The 20,412-nt window shown below is 36.9% G+C and overlaps 1 protein-coding gene across 2 annotated transcripts; it reads left to right on the top strand.

Moving 5' to 3' along the window:
- The first annotated feature begins 3,966 nt into the window (after positions 1-3,966).
- On the top strand, positions 3,967-9,849 carry LOC130999164 (homeobox-leucine zipper protein ANTHOCYANINLESS 2-like). Of its 2 annotated transcripts, XM_057924665.1 has the most exons (10): positions 3,967-4,184; positions 4,796-4,946; positions 5,033-5,253; positions 5,355-5,472; positions 5,595-6,227; positions 6,381-6,482; positions 6,559-6,780; positions 7,743-7,917; positions 8,008-8,378; positions 9,074-9,849. In XM_057924665.1, the coding sequence occupies exons 2-10, from the start codon at positions 4,854-4,856 to the stop codon at positions 9,443-9,445; spliced, it is 2,307 nt and encodes a 768-aa protein (XP_057780648.1). In that variant the 5' UTR covers positions 3,967-4,184; positions 4,796-4,853; the 3' UTR covers positions 9,446-9,849. The 2 variants fall into 2 exon arrangements, with proteins under 2 accessions (XP_057780648.1, XP_057780647.1); XM_057924664.1 differs by having other exon boundaries at positions 3,967-4,946.
- The last annotated feature ends 10,563 nt before the right edge of the window (positions 9,850-20,412 follow it).

Here is a 20,412-nt window from a genome sequence, read left to right as displayed (position 1 = left end):
CATGGAAAAAATAACTTCATTTCGTACCATATTCTACCGTGTGTATCCCTAATTCTAGGTTATTAGCGTGAATTTCAAACACGATAAAAGTGAATTTTGAATTTTAGAGAGGATTTTTTTAAATGATATGGTACGAAACAACGTCGTTTTTACCATTGCATTTAAAATATATATATATAAATTACATTGTGGCATCCGGCGAGCCACATCACGTATTTGGTGACCGGAAAAAATAGATGCGGGATATATTTGATAAAAATCTGATAGTTTGAAGGTTTAGAGAACATTTCGAAATTTTCAGGGTATTTTTGATGAAGCAGGTATAATTAAGGGATTTTCATGATATTTACCCTTATTTATTTACATATAATTTTAAATCTTACACATTGCTAAATGTAAAAGACAATAGTGAATTGCACAGTTTTTATGTGTCACGTATAACTAGAGCTGGCAAAATGGGCGGGCCGGTCCGGCCCGGCCCGACCCAACGGGCTTGATCGACCGGGCTGCCAATTTTTAGGCCCAGCCTTAAATTTTATTTTTATTTTTACAAAAAATTAAATAAACTAAAATAAGAAAATTCAGCAATTTTGCAACTGAATTAAGCAATTTTGCAATTAAATTAAGAAAATTCAGCAACTGAATTAAGAAATGTCCACATCTGTTCATGATCCACCACAAACCTTTATAAATGATTCTTTTCTTTTGTATTTATTGACTACTTTATACTAATAATATCTCTCATCTACTTTGTAATAGTATAATATGATGCATTTAATAATAAATGTCATGATTGTATTCGACTTTTTTATAACAAAATATATGCATTTGAATAAATGTGGGAAAATGGCAAGTTATTACGCATGAACTTAGAGAATCATACAATGCGCATTAAAAATAACAATTGGGAGTTCATAAAACTAAAAATAAATAAACTATCACAAATCTTGAAAGTTAGACTGTAGGGATCTAATCCTATCTCAATTTATATATTCCTCTGCACTTTCACATTAATCCAGCATAATGAGAAGCACTAGAAATCTTCCTATTCATGCCTAAAGCCATTAAACTCCAATCTTTCCTGATTTGATGCAGATGCAAAATATTAAATATTTCTTGCACAAAAAAAATAAAAAATTGCTACAGACTTTACGGGAAAGCGGGAAATTTAATGAAAGAAATTATAACTAAAATATCAAAAAAATTGAAAATAAAATAAAAGAGCGGGCGGACTTTTAGGCCCAAAAACCCTGGGTTTTTTAGCCCCAAAGCCCGGTCAGCCCGGCGAGCTGATTGGACGGGCTTTTTAGGCCCAGGTTTTTTTGGACCTATATTTTGTACAGCCCAACCCAGCCCTAAACACGGGCGGGCCGGGTCGATTTTGCCAGCTCTACGTATAACGTATTGCAGATATAATTATACCGTCACTAACGAAAATATTGGGAATTTGATAATATTCGTGAAATTAATATATAATTAGCACAATATCACAACCTTCATATGATCAAATGCATGTCTCAAAATTGAAAGGATTTTTTTTGAAATGGCAACCTATATATATAAGAATTAGGGGTAATTGCCCCTAAATACATTACATTTCCCCATTTTTTGGAATTGCACATCACCTTTAAAATCCGCCTCATAATACATAACTTTTCTTTTTTCTTCTGGAATTGCACATGGTCAGTCAACCACCAACCAGAAAAGTGACGTGGATGCCGGAAATGCCACATGTACACGCCGGAAAAAAAATTAATTGATGTGGCAGCCAAGTAGGAAATTATAATTTTTTTTTGCTATTAAATTCGAATTTCCAGAATATAGAATTAAGGTATTAATTTCTCAAATCCCCAATTTTCCCCTAAATCCCCTAGTTTTACAATTTCTTCATTCGCAACAAATTGTCGAACGGACAGATCATTATCGGCTTGCGCTGAACCCGATGATTGGCCTCCTGACATCGCTGATCGCAACCTTCCATCACTAGATCCCACGAAAACAACACTTTCCCATCAGCCCTGCAGTTCTATCATAATCAACAACACGACAACGATAAATACATTTAAACCAGCCAAAAAAGGATTATATCAACTAAGTTTTCAGCACAGTAGACCCTGGATAAAGAAAGCAACCCATGTCAAATGCACAATGAATAATTCAAATTGCCGGCTTGTTCGCTTTAATTGAGTTCGTGGAATCTATCCAAATTAGCAGTTGATGTTAGGGGAAAGATCACAATCTAGGTTAAATCAACGGCGACACGTTCGTCTCCCTGCCTGGTTCGTCCCGTGAGCCAGAGCCTTGGTCGCCAGTTCGTCGCGTGCGCCGGAGCCTTCGCCGCCGATTAGTGTTGGTGTAATCGCTAGAGCAAGTGTAATCGCCAGAGTTGGAGCCTCTCTTGGTGTTGGTGTAATCGCTGGAGTTAGGGCAATGTGGAGCAAATCGCTGGACGCTAGAAAAATTGTGGAGCAGATCGAAATTCAAGCCTGAATGCTAGGACAATTGTAAAATGGGGAAAATTGAAAAATTAGGGAATTTAGGGGAAAATTAGAGATTTGGGAAATTAATACCTTAATTCTATATTCTGGAAATTCGAATTTAATAGCAAAAAAAATTATAATTTTCTACATGGCTGCCACATCAATTATTTTTTTTTTCGGCGTGTATATGTGGCGTTTCCGGCATCCACATCATTTTTCCGGTTGGTGATTGGTTGACCATGTGCAATTCAAGAAGAAAAAGAAAGGTTATGTATTACTCCTATGAGGCGAATTTTAAAGGTGATGTGCAATTTCAGAAAATGGAAAAAGGTAATGTATTTAAGGGCAATTACCCCTGAGAATTACGACATTGTGACATTATAATAGTCAATAGTTTTTAAAAATGAAAATGCAAAGGAATCATTCAAAAAATATACATAGATAATGAAAAAAACTGGCATTCAAAATTGTAAGACTTATTATTATTATTATTATTATTATTATTATTATTATTATTATTATTATTATTATTATTATTATTATTCAAAATTGTAAGACTTCATCATTTGTAAAATCGGAATTTGAAATTCATGAAGCCATTAACAAGCCACGCTTCTCTACTGCGATAATATGCTAATCCAAATACTTTATCTGTTTCAATTCAATATGGCACATAAGTTTGGGCAAGGATGTTAAGAAATGTTTATAACAAAATAAGAGAGAGAAAATATTTTTTATGGTATATTTGTCAAAAAAAGTAGAAGAGAGAATGAAAATATTATTTTAAAAGTGAAAAATGAGATAATTATTTGTGAGTGACGTAACATTTAGTATAAATAATGAATTGAGTGAGAGTGTTTGTTATGTATTAATTTTTCATTTTAGGAAATAATCTAATTGAATTGGGACGTTCAAATAAGGAAATGTGGCCTGTTGAATCGAGTCGAATGAAATAATTTTTATTCGATTCGATATTTGAATTTTAGTAGTATTCCTTTTCGACAAATAATTTATTTAAATTCGAATACAAATACTCGATTCGATCAGTTTATAATCCTACTCACAAATAACAAGGTTTTGATTTTAGGAATAAATTGATATAAATAAATATATTAAAAGTACAAAAATAAAACTGAAATGAACTAATTCAGTATGTGTGTGTGTGTGTTTGGTAACGGAAAATAAAATAAAAATTTGAAGAATCTCTCTTTGTATAAGAAAAAGAAAATAGAAAAGGCAGTCATTTCCCTTTTTATTGCCCTCCAATCTTTTTTCTTTTTTCAAAAAAGGAGGTTAGAAAGAAGTCAAAATTTTCACTGCCGTCACACATAAGGGAAAGAGATAATGAATCAAGACAAGAGGAAAAAGATGAAAAAAATATTACTAGATGATTATTAGTGTGTGTAGTGTGTGAAATTGAGAGATAGTCAACCGGCCCTTCTTTTTCTGCTCTCTTCTGCTCGTACATATATATGTGGGCTTCCAAGACTCCACATAGTGTTGCGGGTATTATCTTCACACTCTCTCTCTCTCTCTCTCTCTCTCTCTCTCATCAATTGTTGTTTTCTTCTCACCTCTCTCTCTCTCTTTCTGAGCCCAAAAATACAAAAGCCTTTTTGAGCCCTTTTTCTCTCTCTATCTCTGCTTTTGTTGGACATGAGAAGTAGCTTTTTGCAAGTCAAGCATGCAGATATTGAGATAACTGTGAGCACCAAGAAAAGCTCCTTGTAATAAAACTAGGTTTTTTTTTCTTTTAAATTTTACTCATTTTTTTTCCTTCTTCTTCCCCAAATTTTCTCTCTTGATTCTTCGTCTTCACATTTGGAAAAGATCGAGTGTTTATTGAGCGAGCTCTCGATATAGGGGAGGAGAGAGAGGGATAGAGAAGGAAGAGCTAAGCAGCAGCAAAAACACAAGGGTTTTTCTTTGCTTGCCTTCTTTCTCTTTCTTTCTCTCACTAAAAACACCACAGAGAGAGGCAGCAGGAGACATTTGGATTTGGGCCTTGTGTCTCTTCTACCTCTCTTCTTTCTTTCTTGCTTTCTTTTTTTCTTCGCCTTTCTGCAAAACATTGTACATTTTGTAACATTTCTTGAAACAAACTCATCTCTTTGAAACAAACTCATCTCTTTGCTTCACTCACTCCAAACGCTAAATGCAGTAATTCTGTTAAACTAAAAATATATATATATATAAGAAGAAGAAGAAGAAGGAAAGTTTCCTCCATATATAGATTGAGGGGAAAAAAGAAAGAAAAAAAAGAGGGATTTTTATTTCATGAATTTTGGGGATTTTCTTGATAACAATTCTTGTAGTGGCGGCGGCGGTGCAAGAATTGATATACCTTTCACCAATAGCATCACCAACAACACCATGCCCGCCGGCGCAATCTCTCAGCCCCGCTTCCTCTCCCAGTCTCTCTCCTCCAAGCCCATGTTCACCTCTCCCGGCCTCTCTCTAGCCCTCGTGAGTCCCTCTCTCTCTCTCTCTATATATATATATATATATATGTATATATGTATATGTTTTGGTGATGGGTTTTTTTTTTGCAGCAAACGAGCATGGAGGGGCAAGGGGAGATGGCGAGGATGGTGGAGAATAATGAGATGAGCAATGTTGGTGGGAGAAGGAGCAGAGACGAAGAGCACGAGAGCAGATCTGGCAGCGGCGACATGGACGGCGCATCCGGCGACGATCAAGACGCCGCCGACAAGCCGCCGAGGAAGAAGAGATACCACCGACACACTCCTCAGCAAATCCAAGAGCTCGAGTCGTAAGAAACCAAAACCAAAACCAAAACCAAAACCCTCTTTTGTTTTGTTTTTCTTTTTGGATTTTTGGTTTTGATTTTTTGTTTGTGGCGTCTGTTTTTAGCCTGTTCAAGGAGTGCCCTCACCCTGATGAAAAGCAAAGATTGGAGCTTAGCAAACGCCTTTGTCTCGAAACCAGACAGGTCAAATTCTGGTTCCAAAATCGAAGAACCCAGATGAAGGTAACCTCACCTTTTTCACTTGTCCTTTTTTGGGAGCTGAAAAGATTAAATTTTTATTGTTTTTTTTTTATTTATTTGGGAGCTAAAAAGATTAAATTTTGATGGTGTTTTGATTGCCTCAGACGCAGCTGGAGCGGCACGAGAACTCGATTCTCAGGCAAGAAAACGACAAGCTCCGGGCGGAGAACATGTCGATAAGGGAGGCGATGCGCAACCCCATCTGCACCAACTGCGGCGGCCCCGCCGTGATCGGCGAGATATCCCTCGAGGAGCAGCACATCAGGATCGAGAACGCCCGCCTCAAGGACGAGCTCGACCGCGTCTGCGCCCTCGCCGGAAAGTTCCTCGGCCGCCCCATCCCTTCCATGGGGATGCCCAACTCGAGCCTCGAGCTCGGCGTGGGCGGGGGCAACGGCTTCCCCGCCCTCATCCCGTCCGATTTCTCGGTCGGGATGGCCTCCCCGCTGCCCAAGGCGGCCGCGGGGACGATGAGCGTGAACCCCATGGAGCGGTCCATGTACTTGGAGCTCGCATTGAGCGCCATGGATGAGTTGGTGAAGATGGCTCAAAGCGATGAGCCACTTTGGGTTAGGGGTTTGGATGGTGGGAGGGAGATTTTGAATCAAGAAGAGTACTTGAGGGCTTCCTCCCCTTGCATCGGGATGAAGCCCAACGGCTTCGTCACCGAGGCCTCGAGGGAGTCCGGCATGGTCATCATCAACAGCTTAGCTCTCGTCGAGACATTGATGGACTCGGTGAGTGTAGTCTCTTTCACCTTTGTTAATGTAAAAATGGAGTCTTGATGGTTTCAATGTGTTAAAAATGGAGTCTTTTTCACCTTTGTGTATTAAAAATGGAGTCTTGATGATTGATGGTTTCAATTTGTGTGTGTTTTAATTTGATGACAGAACAAATGGGCAGAGATGTTTCCTTGTTTGATTGCAAGAACCTCAACCACAGATGTGATCTCTAGTGGTATGGGAGGAACAAGGAATGGTGCACTTCAACTGGTAATAACAAAACATCAACACACCTCCTTAATTTCATCAAATGTTAGTTAAATTTAATCAAATTGTGTGAATTTAGATGAATGCTGCACTGCAAGTTCTGTCCCCGTTGGTGCCGGTGAGGGAGGTGAACTTCCTCCGGTTCTGCAAGCAGCACGCCGAGGGCGTGTGGGCCGTCGTGGACGTCTCCGTCGACACCATCCGAGAAGCCGCCCACGGCGGCGGCGGCGCCGCCTTCCCCAACTGCCGGAGGCTCCCCTCCGGCTGCTTGGTGCAAGACATGCCTAATGGATATTCCAAGGTAAATAATTTTGAAAATTTAAATCTTTGCACATTTATTGAGTCTCTCAATAGTTGGTGGTGCATATTGTGTTAAATTGAGTTTGTTGGAGCAACTGCACCACTTAGTTGAGCACATTTAATTGAGAAACACCACCACACACACACACACACACTCACACCCACATTGTGTGTGATTTTTTTTCAAGAATCTAAACTTGTTTGTTTGTTCAAGATTCAAGAAAATCCAATGACTCAACTAGACTCGATTAGGAACCTTCCTAAAATGTGATTAAATTATTATTATTTTTTTTTTAGAGGGCTAAAGTGTGATTAATTAATAATAATGGTAGACAAGATGCTTCTAGTATATGAAATATTGAGGCAGTCGAGGGGGCTTAAATTAATGGATGGAAGCCTCTATTACTCCTATTTTTGCGCCTTGGGACACATTAATTTTCGTATGATTTTAGTAATAATCAAACATTGGTAAAATAAAACTAAGCATTTGATGTTTCTATTCCGATTTCAGATGCTGTCTCGATCCACCCCATTTTTTTTAATTATATTATTATTATTATTATTATTGATTTTATTATTACATACGATACGACTGTATATTACCTGGTTCCAGCCTCATCATGTCTTCATTTTTCTACTCAAAATCAAATGACTGATATTTTATTTTGTCACGTGACATCTAATCTAATTTATCTCTAAACCCCAAAATTTTGTCAAAAAATACAGTCTTGTACGTATCTCTATGTCTCGTGCCACCAAATCTTGCAGAATTTTGTGTTGCTTGTATTTTCGTATGCTATGCTTGTAATTATTTGTCTCTAATTATTGTACTTGCAACCACTATAGCACAAATAATTTTGTGGGGTAACATTTTTTTTTTATGAAATATGGGGCCTTGAACTTTCTTTTATTTTTATCACGAGGTGTATTATTTGATACCTATATGGCAATGTCACACTTAAGGTTACATGGGTGGAGCACATCGAGTACGATGAGAGCGTCGTCCACCAGCTCTACCGGCCGCTCGTAGGCTCCGGCATGGGCTTCGGCGCCCAACGATGGGTCGCCACCCTCCAACGCCAGTGCGAGTGCCTCGCCATCCTCATGTCCTCCACCGTCCCGCCCCGCGATCATTCTGGTACTCTTTCAATCTTTTTTTTTTTTAACCTTTTTATTTGATATTGGAGGAAAAACGTCTTACCAACTGACCTGCGCTTACTCGTACCAGCCGCGATCACAGCGGGCGGGAGGCGGAGCATGCTGAAGCTGGCGCAGCGCATGACCAACAACTTCTGCGCGGGGGTGTGCGCGTCGTCGGTGCACAAGTGGAACAAGCTGCGGACGGAGAACGTGGACGAGGACGTGCAGGTGATGACGCGCAAGAGCATCGACGACCCCGGGGAACCCCCCGGGATCGTGCTGAGCGCGGCCACCTCCGTGTGGCTGCCCGTCTCCCCCCAGAGGCTCTTCGACTTCCTCCGCGACGAGCGCCTGAGGAGCGAGTGGGACATACTCTCCAACGGCGGGCCCATGCAGGAGATGGCCCACATTGCCAAGGGCCAAGACCATGGCAATTGTGTCTCCCTCCTACGTGCTAGTGTAAGCCCTCATTCATCTCTATTATTTTTCTTTTTTCTATTCTATATTTCTTTATTTAGATTGCATTTTTTATGAAATTCTATTTTATATGAAATAAGTGATAGAAAAAGGCCATTCTTTTTGGCGATAAATTTATAACACAATAGGAGAAATTTGGTGTAGTAGTATGCATAGGTGAAAATAATAGAGGCTCGAAAAAGGTTAAATGACGCATGTGCCCACGAGATCTGGGCGAATCAGGACTTTGTGCTTTATAGTAAAGGATATGATTAGCTGGGACAATTTCGGAATTTGGAATTTTGTGTAAGGACAATTTGTCATCTAGTTTAAGTTTATTTTGTAGATATTATTAAAAAATAAATAAAAGTCAAAATCTTTTGACTTTTCAATAGTGTTAGTCACCAGCACTGACGTCACGACATTTCCCTCGAAACGTCAATTTACCGGGTTGACTAAATCGCCCCCGTGACGCGTCAGCTTTTCTTTTTCTTTACTATAACCGAGGAACGTTTGTCGATGAATCGCAAAATGTTTGTACCACGTATCTCTTTTAATCAATAGGTCGGGAGTTTCGAGTCATCTAAAAAGTTAGACTATGAATTTTTTCTTTTTTGGATGTAAAAAGTTAAAAAATAATAAAATAAAAAATAACCGAGGTGCGTTCTGATGAGGGGCAGTTTGGTAATTTTGGGCAGGCGGTGAACTCGAACCAGAGCAGCATGCTGATCCTTCAGGAGACGTGCATCGACTCGGCCGGTTCGCTCGTGGTGTACGCGCCGGTCGACATCCCGGCGATGCACGTGGTGATGAACGGCGGGGATTCGGCCTACGTGGCGCTGCTGCCCTCGGGATTCGCGATCGTGCCCGACGGGCCGGGGTCGAGCGGGTCGGACGGGAACGGCGGGGCGGGGCAGCGGGTCGGCGGGTCGCTGCTGACGGTGGCGTTCCAGATTTTGGTGAACAGCCTCCCGACGGCGAAGCTGACGGTGGAGTCGGTGGAGACCGTCAACAACCTCATCTCCTGCACCGTGCAGAAGATCAAGGCGGCGCTGCATTGCGAGAGCTGATGATTCGTCGCGTGTTGTCGGGGAAAGTTTTAGGCTTTTTTTTTTTTTTTTTTTTTGGTGTGAGACTACATTTTGACGTCTCTTTTTTTACTTTTTTTTTTGTGATGTATTTCGCGTGACATATATGCTAGGGTGGTGGAAAAAAAAATTAATTAGGTGGTTTGAGGGATTGATGTAATTTGAAAATTGTTTGTTGCTAATCGAGGTGTAATGGCTCGAAATCGAGGGGGATGAGTCAAGAACGAACCGCGCTTGGCGGCGGTGGTGGTGGGAGGCGGCGGCCCCACCGCGATGTGGCGGCGGAAGTGGTTCGGGTATTGACTCAGTTGTATTAGCCTTGAGTTTGTATGAAATGGACTTTGTCCTTTTTGAGATTATTTGGGGTTTATAATTTAATTTTGTCATTTTTGTGTTCGAGATTTCAAGGTGAATATTTCTACGAGCATTTATTGTTATAAATTTTGACATTATAGTTAATATTGCATGGTATAAATATTAATTGTTCAAAGAAATAATATTCTTTAATGAATTGTTTTGCATGAATTGATAATTTTATCATGAGAAAATAAGAAATAATATTAAAAATTCTTTAAATCCCCTCTTTCTTTTTGCTCATTTTCTATTAATAGAAATTTATCATTTCTCAAGTATTCTTTTACTTCGTGGAGGGATAATATTTTCTTCCATTTTTATTGTGATAATATATGTTTCTTGAAGTGAAAAGAAGAATAAAAAATGGTGAATTTCTCTTTTGTAAAAAAATGAGGGAGGGGGGGGGGGAAGAAGAGATTCAAAAGGAGATTTTTTTTTATTATACCTCATTTTTCCGAGATGAATGAATCAATCAAAGAGAACGCAACATAAGAGTAAGATTTCTTTATCTTGCCCCTTTAATGAAATATGAATCAAGCAAAAGTAGCTTAATGAGAGAAATAATTAAGGATTTTGGAATATTTTAAAGTTTCAATCCATTAAAGAAATTTTAATAAATAAACAAGGGCCTAAGTAAGTATCATGTATATTTATTCTTTCATGGTTGAATTTGAATTTTGATCCATCTTACAATGAGGTGAAATATACATTAATATTTAACAATGAAATTAGAGATAATAGCATGTAATTCAACAGGTGGCACCGTAGATTTTTTTCATATGATAATAGCATTGAACACACTTTCTTTGCTTGTCAAAATTCGAACGACCTTTGGAAAAAGATCATCCTGTGACTTGGCCAGCAGACGGCGCTGCACCGTAAGGTAAAGGATCATTACAATGCCTTCACAAATCTGGGGAAAAAAGAGGATAAGCGCTTCCTGCGTGGAGTTTGGATTTGCACGACTTGGGTCTTATGGAAAGAGAGAAATGAGTGCAAATTCAATCAAGGCAAGTGGAATGGAGAGAAGTTGTTTGCAGAGATAAAATCGAGGCTTTGAGGATGGAAGACGACTTACAAGATGTCGATTCCTACCTCAGATTTTAGGACCTGGTTCTTGACAGCTTTCTCGTAAGATTTTTTGTGCTGGTTTTGGGTTGAGTTGATACTCTTGTTCTCTTGCTTGTATCCCGGTACTCCTGGTACCTTTTCGATTATTTCTATATATTTCATTTTTCTGATAAAAAAAAATTAAACATCAGTACCCTATGTCTCATCTTTTACTATCATCAACATGTTTATTCCTATATTTGTATTATACTATTACTTAATAAACAACATAACATATAATCTACAATATTAATTCTTCGGAAAATTTCATTTATATTCCTATATTTGGTGATCACAATTATGCTTAAATAAATACAATTTCAGAGCGTATTGACTCAACACATCAAAAATATCAATGTTTTGGGAATCTTAAGTGGAAACGTTAACCGACAGAAGTCGATAACAACGTTCATAATATATAGTATTCCCTTCCATTAGAGCACCCGCATCGCGGGTACTCGAGTGAGTACTCGAGGAGATGGCCGGCTTCGAGGAGGGCGATGCGGCGTGGAGGTCCTCGAGGAGTACCCGAGTTATCGGGTATCCTCGAGTAGGCGCGTGCTCTGCACGCGCCATAATTAAAAAAAAAATATATATATATTATTTATATCTGATTTTCGACCGTTTCTTCAATTTTTTTTTCTTTCCAACGGCTCTTTCAACGGCATTCTTCCATTTTCCTTTTTTTTTTTTTTATCTTCTTTTCTCTCTATAAATAATACTTCTCCCTACAACTCATTCACCTACAATTCATTCATCACAATTCACTTTCATTCATCACAACTCATTCCTTATTCCTCCTACAATTTTTCTTGCAAAATATATTATTCGTTCTTCCAAAAATGTCGTTACCTGAACATGATTCTTCGCCCGATTCCGACGAAGTCGCTGAAAAGTTCATGGAGTTGGTTGAGTTGCAGAAACAAGTGCTTCAATCATACTACCCCCAACCGGCGCCGGAGCCGGCGCGTGCGAAACGTCCCCGATCATACGTCCACCGTGATCGTGAAGAGGCCCATGTACGTCTTATGCAAGACTACTTCATCGACAATCCAACGTATGGCCCTACTTTTTTCCGGCGTCGATTTCGCATGCAGAAGGAGCTCTTCTTGCGCATCGTCGAGGCTGTTCAAGGTGAAGATATTTACTTTCATATGAGCACTGATGCACTCGGTCGAGATTCTCTTTCTCCTTTGCAGAAATGCACGTCGGCTATCCGTCAATTAGCCACCGGGGTTAGTGCGGATGTGTTCGATGAGTATCTCAAAGTGGCGGACTCAACCGGTCGTCTATGCCTAAAGAAGTTCTGCAAGGCGGTCATACGGGCTTTTGGAGCCCATTACCTGCGCCGTCCAACGGCAACAGACGTGCAACGCCTACTCCGAATGCACGAGGGGAGACATGGTATTCCCGGGATGCTCGGGAGCTTAGACTGCATGCATTGGGCGTGGAAGAACTGCCCAAAGGCGTGGCACGGCGCATACACACGCGGGGATCAGGGAGAGCCCACCTTGATATTGGAGGCCGTTGCCTCTTTCGATTTGTGGATTTGGCACGCCTTCTTCGGCGTCGCTGGTTCAAACAACGACATCAATGTGCTGAATCAGTCTCCTCTCTTCTCCGACGTCTTAGGAGGAACTGCGGCGCCGGTGGTCTTTCATGCCAACCAGCGCGAATATCGGATGGGCTACTATTTGTGTGACGGCATATATCCGGAGTGGCGTTGCTTCGTCAAGAGTCCATCAATGGCAACCAATCCGAAGGAGGCAAGGTTCAAGAAGATGCAAGAATCAGCACGGAAGGATGTGGAACGAGCCTTCAGAGTCCTTCAAGCTCGGTGGGGAATCATTCGAAGTCCGGCGCGCAATTGGTACGTAGAGCACTTGAAGGACATCATGTTGTGTTGCATCATTCTCCACAACATGATTGTGGAGCACGAAGGTGAAGCGGCTGCCAATTGGAGAGATGATGACGGGGCGTCTAGCAGTGGTTCGACGGAGAGTGCTGGACAAACACCGGTGGCCTTCGAGGAATATGTGCGAAGGGATAGCCTTCTCCGAGATAGACAACTACATGCTCAACTCCGATATGATTTGACTGAGCACCTTTGGGCACGTTTCGGACCTCTAGGGCCAGAGTAGTTAATTTTTAGGAATTGTTTTTATTTTATTAAAGTTTTATGTAATATTTAGGATTTTATAATTAATGCAATTTAAATTTGTAATAAATTGTGTTATTTAAATTTGAGAAATAAAATTTAAATGAAAAATATAAAATCAAAACTAATATTATCAAGGAGGCTATCAAGGAACCCCAATGCAACACTACCTACTCAATAACACAAACACTATCAAGTAGGCTATCAAGGAGGCTATCAAGGAGGTCCTAATGTGGATGCTCTTAGTCCAATTTTTGATCCATTTTTATTTTCCGAATTTTTGAATTTGGCTTTTTGAAATTCCCAAATCTTAAAGGCAGAAATTTGCTTTCTGAATTTGTGAAATTTGTAGACAAATTTTTATGGTTCACTTTTATATTTTAGTTTTGGATTATTTTTCTCAAACAAAAAATGACGACGCCGTATCTCAGCGCCGAATTGTCCACATTAAGATTCAAGCATTCCAAGCCAGTTTTAATTTGAGAAAAATGAAAAACGTGTCAAAAATTGAATGTAAAGTTCATTTATTTATAACTATGTTTTAAAGTTTACTAGTACACCTTCCCGTGTGATGCACGGCAAGCATAACTTTACATCAAAGTTAAATGATGTATAAATAAATATTAAATATAGTAAATACAAATTAATTTTTCTTAAAAAATAAAACAATCTACCTCAATTACTCAATAAGAACTTGAATTTGAAAGCACAAAAATTTCAACTATTAGAAGTCTAAATTTCTATCATTAATTAAGAATAATGCTAGACACACATAATATGTGCACACACAATACCCTTAAAATTTTATTACCTAAATTAAATTATAATCATGACTAAATTACCCTTAATTTATATGAGAAAGTTTTTACAGATTTTATTTCTTTTTTCAACTTTAATAATTTTGGAAAGTTATTGATTTATTTCCTAAAATATGGCCACCTTTTTTTTTTGTAAATGATATGTAACAATATTGTTAATTTTTTTCAAATTGGAAAGTTTTTAAAGATTTATTTTTTATATTTATCTATAAAGATTAATCATTAAAAATAAACCTTCCTTAATTTAAGCTTTGTAAATAAATGCCCTAGAAGTAAACGCACTAGGTATATGGTCACCTTTTTCTTTTCTTTTCTTTTTTTCATTTTATTTTGGACTCTAACTAGATTTTTTTCTTTATCTTTTTTTGAAATATGGCCACTTTTGTTTGCAAATGATATGTATTAATATTATTATTTTTTCTTTATTTTATTTAATATTATCATTTGGACTCTAATTATTAATTTTTTCTTTCTTTTTTTATTTTATTTTTAAATATGACCACTTTTTTAAAAATGATACTGTATAAATATTATTAATTCTTTCTTTATTTTATTTAACATACAATTTTATACGGTCAGTTTATTTTGTCATCTGTTTTTTTAAAAAAATTCTCCACTTTTTTTTTTGGAAAATGATATAGTATGTATCAATATTATTAATTTTTTCTTTATTTTATTTGACATACAATTTTATATGGTCACTTTATTTTGTCATCTAACTATTATTATTTTTATTTTAAATATGGTCACTTTGTTTTGGAAATGATATGTAATACTTATAATATAATGTAATATCTAATTGATGAAGAGTAATATACGCAGAGCAAGGGAATGAGCTTTATCAGAGGAACGGACTTTGCCAGAGGAACGGGTGTCGTCAGAGAAATGAGCCTTACCAGAGAAATGGCTTCCGTCAGAGAAGCCATACCCGCCAGAGAAATGGCCTCTGCCAGAGAAGCCACACCCGCCAGAGAAATCACCGAAAGAGCAGAGAAGTCTCTCGCTTGGAAGCAAATTTACTACTATGCCCTCGACCATGCGAGGCGCATGTTTCAGCACCGAATTTACTATTTTGCCCTTAGCTTGTAATCTATAAATAGCCATGCATACACCATTTGTAATTTACGCTTACTTCACTTGCAATACTACAGCAACCAGATTTTCGTGCTCTCAACTTTGCTTTTCTCTCTTTTCCAAACAACACTAGGTATAATTCGTAATTCTATAACAAATCACTGATTAAATCTGTATCCGTTCGATTATACTTCACCACTAATAATATAGGACATTCCTTAATTGCTTTTTCAAGAATATCTTATAATTTAATTTTATGAAAATAATTGATCAATGTGCTCGACATATGACATTACTTTCATAGATATAATCATTTATTTTTTCACACACACACACACACACACACACACACACACATATATATATATATATATATTGTAATGTCCCGCTCTTTTAATTACATATTAGAATAAATAGTTGCATTAATTACGATATTTCTTTTGCATATTTAATTATTACTTGAGATTATTATAGTGATTCCGATATTTAATTATTATTTCTTTTAATTACATATTAGAATTATTCTTTATTTATATTAGATAAATAAATGAATGGGATTTCCTACATCCTCAAAGGTACATGAAGTACTTCGATAAAGGAAGAACGATTGTATATGAGTTAGATACAGTCGTTTAAGGAAATATGGGTAGTTAGAGAAAGGAGTGAATAGTGATTCACTGCATTTGTTGTTATCTTTTCTATTATTCACTCGATTGTATTGAATTGTAGATGCATGTGACAACGAATGACACTATTCCAAAATAATTATAGTCATTCATTTTTATTTTCTAATTTTTTATTTATTTTCCCTAATTTGTTATGATTTTTTCGTTAATATATACATTTATAAAATAATTAATCAAAGAAAGTAGCTAAGAGTGTGTTATCATTTGAACTATTATTACAGTACTTTCATATTTTATATTTTATATTCACTAATTCATTATAATATAATGTCCTATATTATAATTCCATTGAGCAATCGATCGATGTGCTCAAAGTAAGACATTATTTTATAATTTTACTCATTTATTTCTATTATTTCAATTTCACTAATTTATTATAATATATTATTGTATAGTATATTTCTATTGAGTTGTCCATCAATGTGCTCATATTGTCATTCACTTTTATTTTCTAATTTTTATTTCTACTTCCCTAATTTGCTATGATTTTTTCGTTAAGCTATTCCAAAAATTATATTCTTTAAATATATAGCTAATTATTCATCTTTAAATTAATATTAATACAAAATCTAGTTTTGCAATTTAAAAAAGAAAATAAAGAGTCCTAAACTGGATTAATCGCATTCTTCTTAATGGCATAATAGTTATCGTAATAAAAAAATATGCAAATAAAAACAATAAAATTGATATCTTATAAAAATATATAAATATATCATTATTATAGAAAATAAGAAATAAAAAAATAAATAAGAAAATCAAAAACTCCAAATTTATGAGAATGGAGTTTTTATGATGATGGAGTTTGATAACGATTTGATAAACAAATTATGCTACTTATATATCAGTGATTCTATCTTAGCTATATAATCATGTTGAATAGTTAAACATTAATTGCACCTAAAAAAGGATAGTTAAACAATTTGTGGGATTGATTGATATAATTGAAGAAAGTAAGGTTTAAATTATTATGGAAAGATTATGGGTAATCTTTTCCTTTATAGTATCATGGATATTTATGTAAAACATAAATTCAAATAAATAAAATTAATTTTTTTAGAGTTTGAAAATATATAAAATGACCAAAAAGTCCAATTATGTGCGCACATATTATGTGTGTTTAGCAGTACTCATTAATTAAATATAGTTAGTTGGAGATCCTCTTGCCTTCCTTTTTAATTCGGCCTATCTACCCATTTGGAAGTGTATTTTTTGTGCTTTATCTCTTACGTGGATTGTATACATCAAGACTATTTTATTACTTAGTAGATTTCTAGAAAATTTATAGAGGATTCAACGTATGGAATAGAAAAAAGCGTCGATTCATCAAAAAACAATCCACGTTCGTTCAAACATACCTAAAATTTTGGAAAGGAAAAAATGCCGGGAAAATTTTCCGTTAGAAACTGTGTTTTCATATATTATATAGATGTGAAATACCAAAAATGAGTAAAGTTCATGTATTTATAACTAAGATTTAAAATTCATGTTAAATACTCATCCCAAAAAATGAGTAAATTTTATGTATTTATACACTAATTACTCATTAAGGAAAAAATCAAATACCCTTGACATATAAAGCCATTTTTTATTATTTTTTATGAATAAAATGTAACGCAAATTATTATAGAAAATTGGTGAGATTGGGGGTGCATTGAATGAGGATTAGGGGAGTTTGTTGGGTGGGGGGTGGGGGGTGGGGGGCAGCATTTAATGCGTGGCTTCATTTATTGTGTTACTCTCATTTTCAATACACAGCAAGTCCCCCGTGTAAATCTTATGTTTATACACTCAATTTCTATTTAATCTTTTAATATTTCCTGAGTTTCATGAATCTTGTCATGTATTTCTTTTTTGGCCATTCCACGAATCTTGACACGGTTTCTAAATATAGTAACAATTATTATATTATCTCTTCTACCTTATCACATTCTTTCTCCTACTTTATCACTTTATTACATTCTCTTATCTACTTTATCACATTCTCTCTCCTAATTTATTACTACTTTTATACTTTATTACCCACACACTTAAAACACTAATCTACAACTCCTTAATTCTCGTGCCGAAATCAAACGTGTCAAGATTCGTGGGACGGAGGGAGTACAAAATAATGACGTTTACCCTTTATTTTATTTTATAAATTAATAATATTAAATAAATGAATTTAAACACCGCGCCACATTTAATTTAAATCTAAAATCTTTGACTTTAGACATTAACCAACACTGATGCTTACCCATTTTTTGGTAAACAGCAAGAGGATCCACGTCGGATTCTTTGATTCTCACACATAATATTCATATAAATTATTTAATGGACATTTTGACCTTTTCTAAATGTATTTTGACGACTTTTAGTTTGGGGAAAATCAAATTTAATGTAACTATCGATGTTGCTATTTGCTACACCATGAACATGTAAATGTATTTTGACGACTTTTAGTTTGGGGAAAATCAAATTTAATGTAACTATCGATGTTGCTATTTGCTACACCATGAACATGTAGTGTCGTGATGCGACCACATAATTTTGAAATTTATGTTGATTAGTAGTGATTTCATGATTTATATCCACAAAAAGGCATGCATCGAGAGATGTGTATATAACCTCGCATTTTAATTGATTACTTTACTAATTAAATAATACTTCATCCGTTCCACAAATCTTGACACGTATTCTTTTTTGGATCGTTCCACAAATCTTGACACGTTTCTAAATATAGTAACAATTATTATCTTCTCTCTCTCTTACTTTATCACGTTCTCTCTCCTACTTTGCCATTTTATTACATTATCTCCTATTTTATCACATTCTCTCTCCTAATTTATCACTTTTATACTTTATTACCTACACACTTAAAACACTAATCTACAACTCCTTAATTCTCGTGCCGAAACCAAACGTGTCAAGATTCGTAGGACGGAGGGAGTACATGTGGTGCATATAAAAACTATAAATTTAAATAATATATACATATATATCTAATATAGTGATATGTTATCATGACTTTGAAAAATCATTCTTATTTTATATGTAGGGAAAAGATCAATAGAGAATGTTAAATATAAAAAGAAAGAGAAATGCGGTTTCAATAAGTCTTAACAAATTTACTGAATACGCCAATAATTTTACTGAATATAATAAATTTACTAAACGTCACATGTGATTCAAATCTTGAAGGTGGCGTTTTTATGAATAAATGTATATTCATGCGGTCTCTCGATTTATTCGGTAAAGTTATTGACTTATTCAGAATGAATAATATAGAATTTTTCACTGATCCTAACCCATAGAAAAAGGTTCAATGGAGAGGTAAATGCTTGCAAAGAAAGGAGAAGCAATCTCAGCCGTTGATCTTATCTAATCTAACGGTCAGCGTTCGTTCCTTAACGTTCAATGAGAATTGTGTTGAACTTATACAAGGTTCGAACCCCCAAACCCTCAAACGTTCAACAAAATTATTTGTATGTTCAACCGCTTCTACTGACATGTTCATGACATGTTCAATGCTTCTCAAGTGTGAGCCCTTAAAGCGATTTGCTCCCTTTACTAACTGTGTGTGCAACTTACCCCCTAAACTACCAAAAATCGCACATTTAACCCCTTCTTGACTAACACCGTTAGTCAACGTTAGTAATTTTTTCTTTTATTCAAATTGTGGGGCCCACTTGTAGTTTTCTTCAATTTTTTTATTACAATTCGTATCCCCCTCTACTGTTACTGCCCGACCATGGTCAAAGAGGTAAATAGACTGGCCTAGGCTGATCTGGGCTTTGCTAAGGGTGTGACGGGAGAGAACGACGGCGGCCTGGCGGTCATTGTCCATCGGAGTCCGAGGAAGGCGAAGCGGCGGCTTGTCGTTGCTGTAGTCACCGTTCGGAGAAATGGGGGGATTTGTGATGTGAGAGGCGAGAGAGAGACCGAGGGAGGCGGCGGCGCTTCGTCGTCGCCAAGGGGGAGATAGAGGGAAGCGACGAAGGCCACGGCGGCTGTCGTTGCCAAGGAGGAGGGTTGCTGGGGTATCCGGTCTGAGAAGCGAGCCGAGATGGAGATGAGAGATGAGGCGGCGGTGACCGACTTTTGCTGCTGCTACTGTCAATTGCTAAATCAAGACGAGAGGGAGAGCCATTGTTCACCGGAGGTCGAAGGAGATTGGGCCACTTTTGGGCCAATGTTATTTAACAAATCTATCCCTCACTCATGGCCACCGTCCGCAAATCATATCCCTTGTTATTGTTTCTTTTATTGGAGTTTGATTTCATTTTCATTGGAGTTTGGTTTCATTAGCTTTCTTGTCAGCATGAACTAATGTTGGTGTGTAAGATCCTGTTTTTAGCTGCTGTAGATCTAAGCATTGTGAATCCGAGTTTCCCATCGCTATTTATTTTGTGGTGATTTTGCCTTCTGTCGAGCGTTACTTGTCCGAGTTTCAGGAATAGAGATTTTCTATTTTTCTTGCCCTGGAAATTTACTTGTTATGGGTATTTGATTTACTTGCCGCTGGGAGGGAGGCGCCGCCGCTGACGGTTTGGTGAGAGTGAGAAAGAGAGATGTATTGTGAGGAGGAGGAAGAAGCGTAGAAGAAGAAGAAGAAAGGAAGGTGGGCCCCACAATTAGAATTAAAAAAACAAAAGAAAAAATCACTAACTAACGTTGACTAACGGTGTTAGCCAAGAAGGGATTAAATGTGCGATTTTTGGTAGTTTAGGGGGTAAGTTGCACACACAGTTAGTAAAGGGAGCAAATCGC

The sequence above is a fragment of the Salvia miltiorrhiza genome, chromosome 8 (assembly GCF_028751815.1).
Source record: "Salvia miltiorrhiza cultivar Shanhuang (shh) chromosome 8, IMPLAD_Smil_shh, whole genome shotgun sequence".
Lineage (NCBI taxonomy): Eukaryota > Viridiplantae > Streptophyta > Magnoliopsida > Lamiales > Lamiaceae > Salvia > Salvia miltiorrhiza.
Note: the sequence above shows the minus strand (reverse complement) of the source record. Positions and strands in the feature narration are given on the sequence as shown.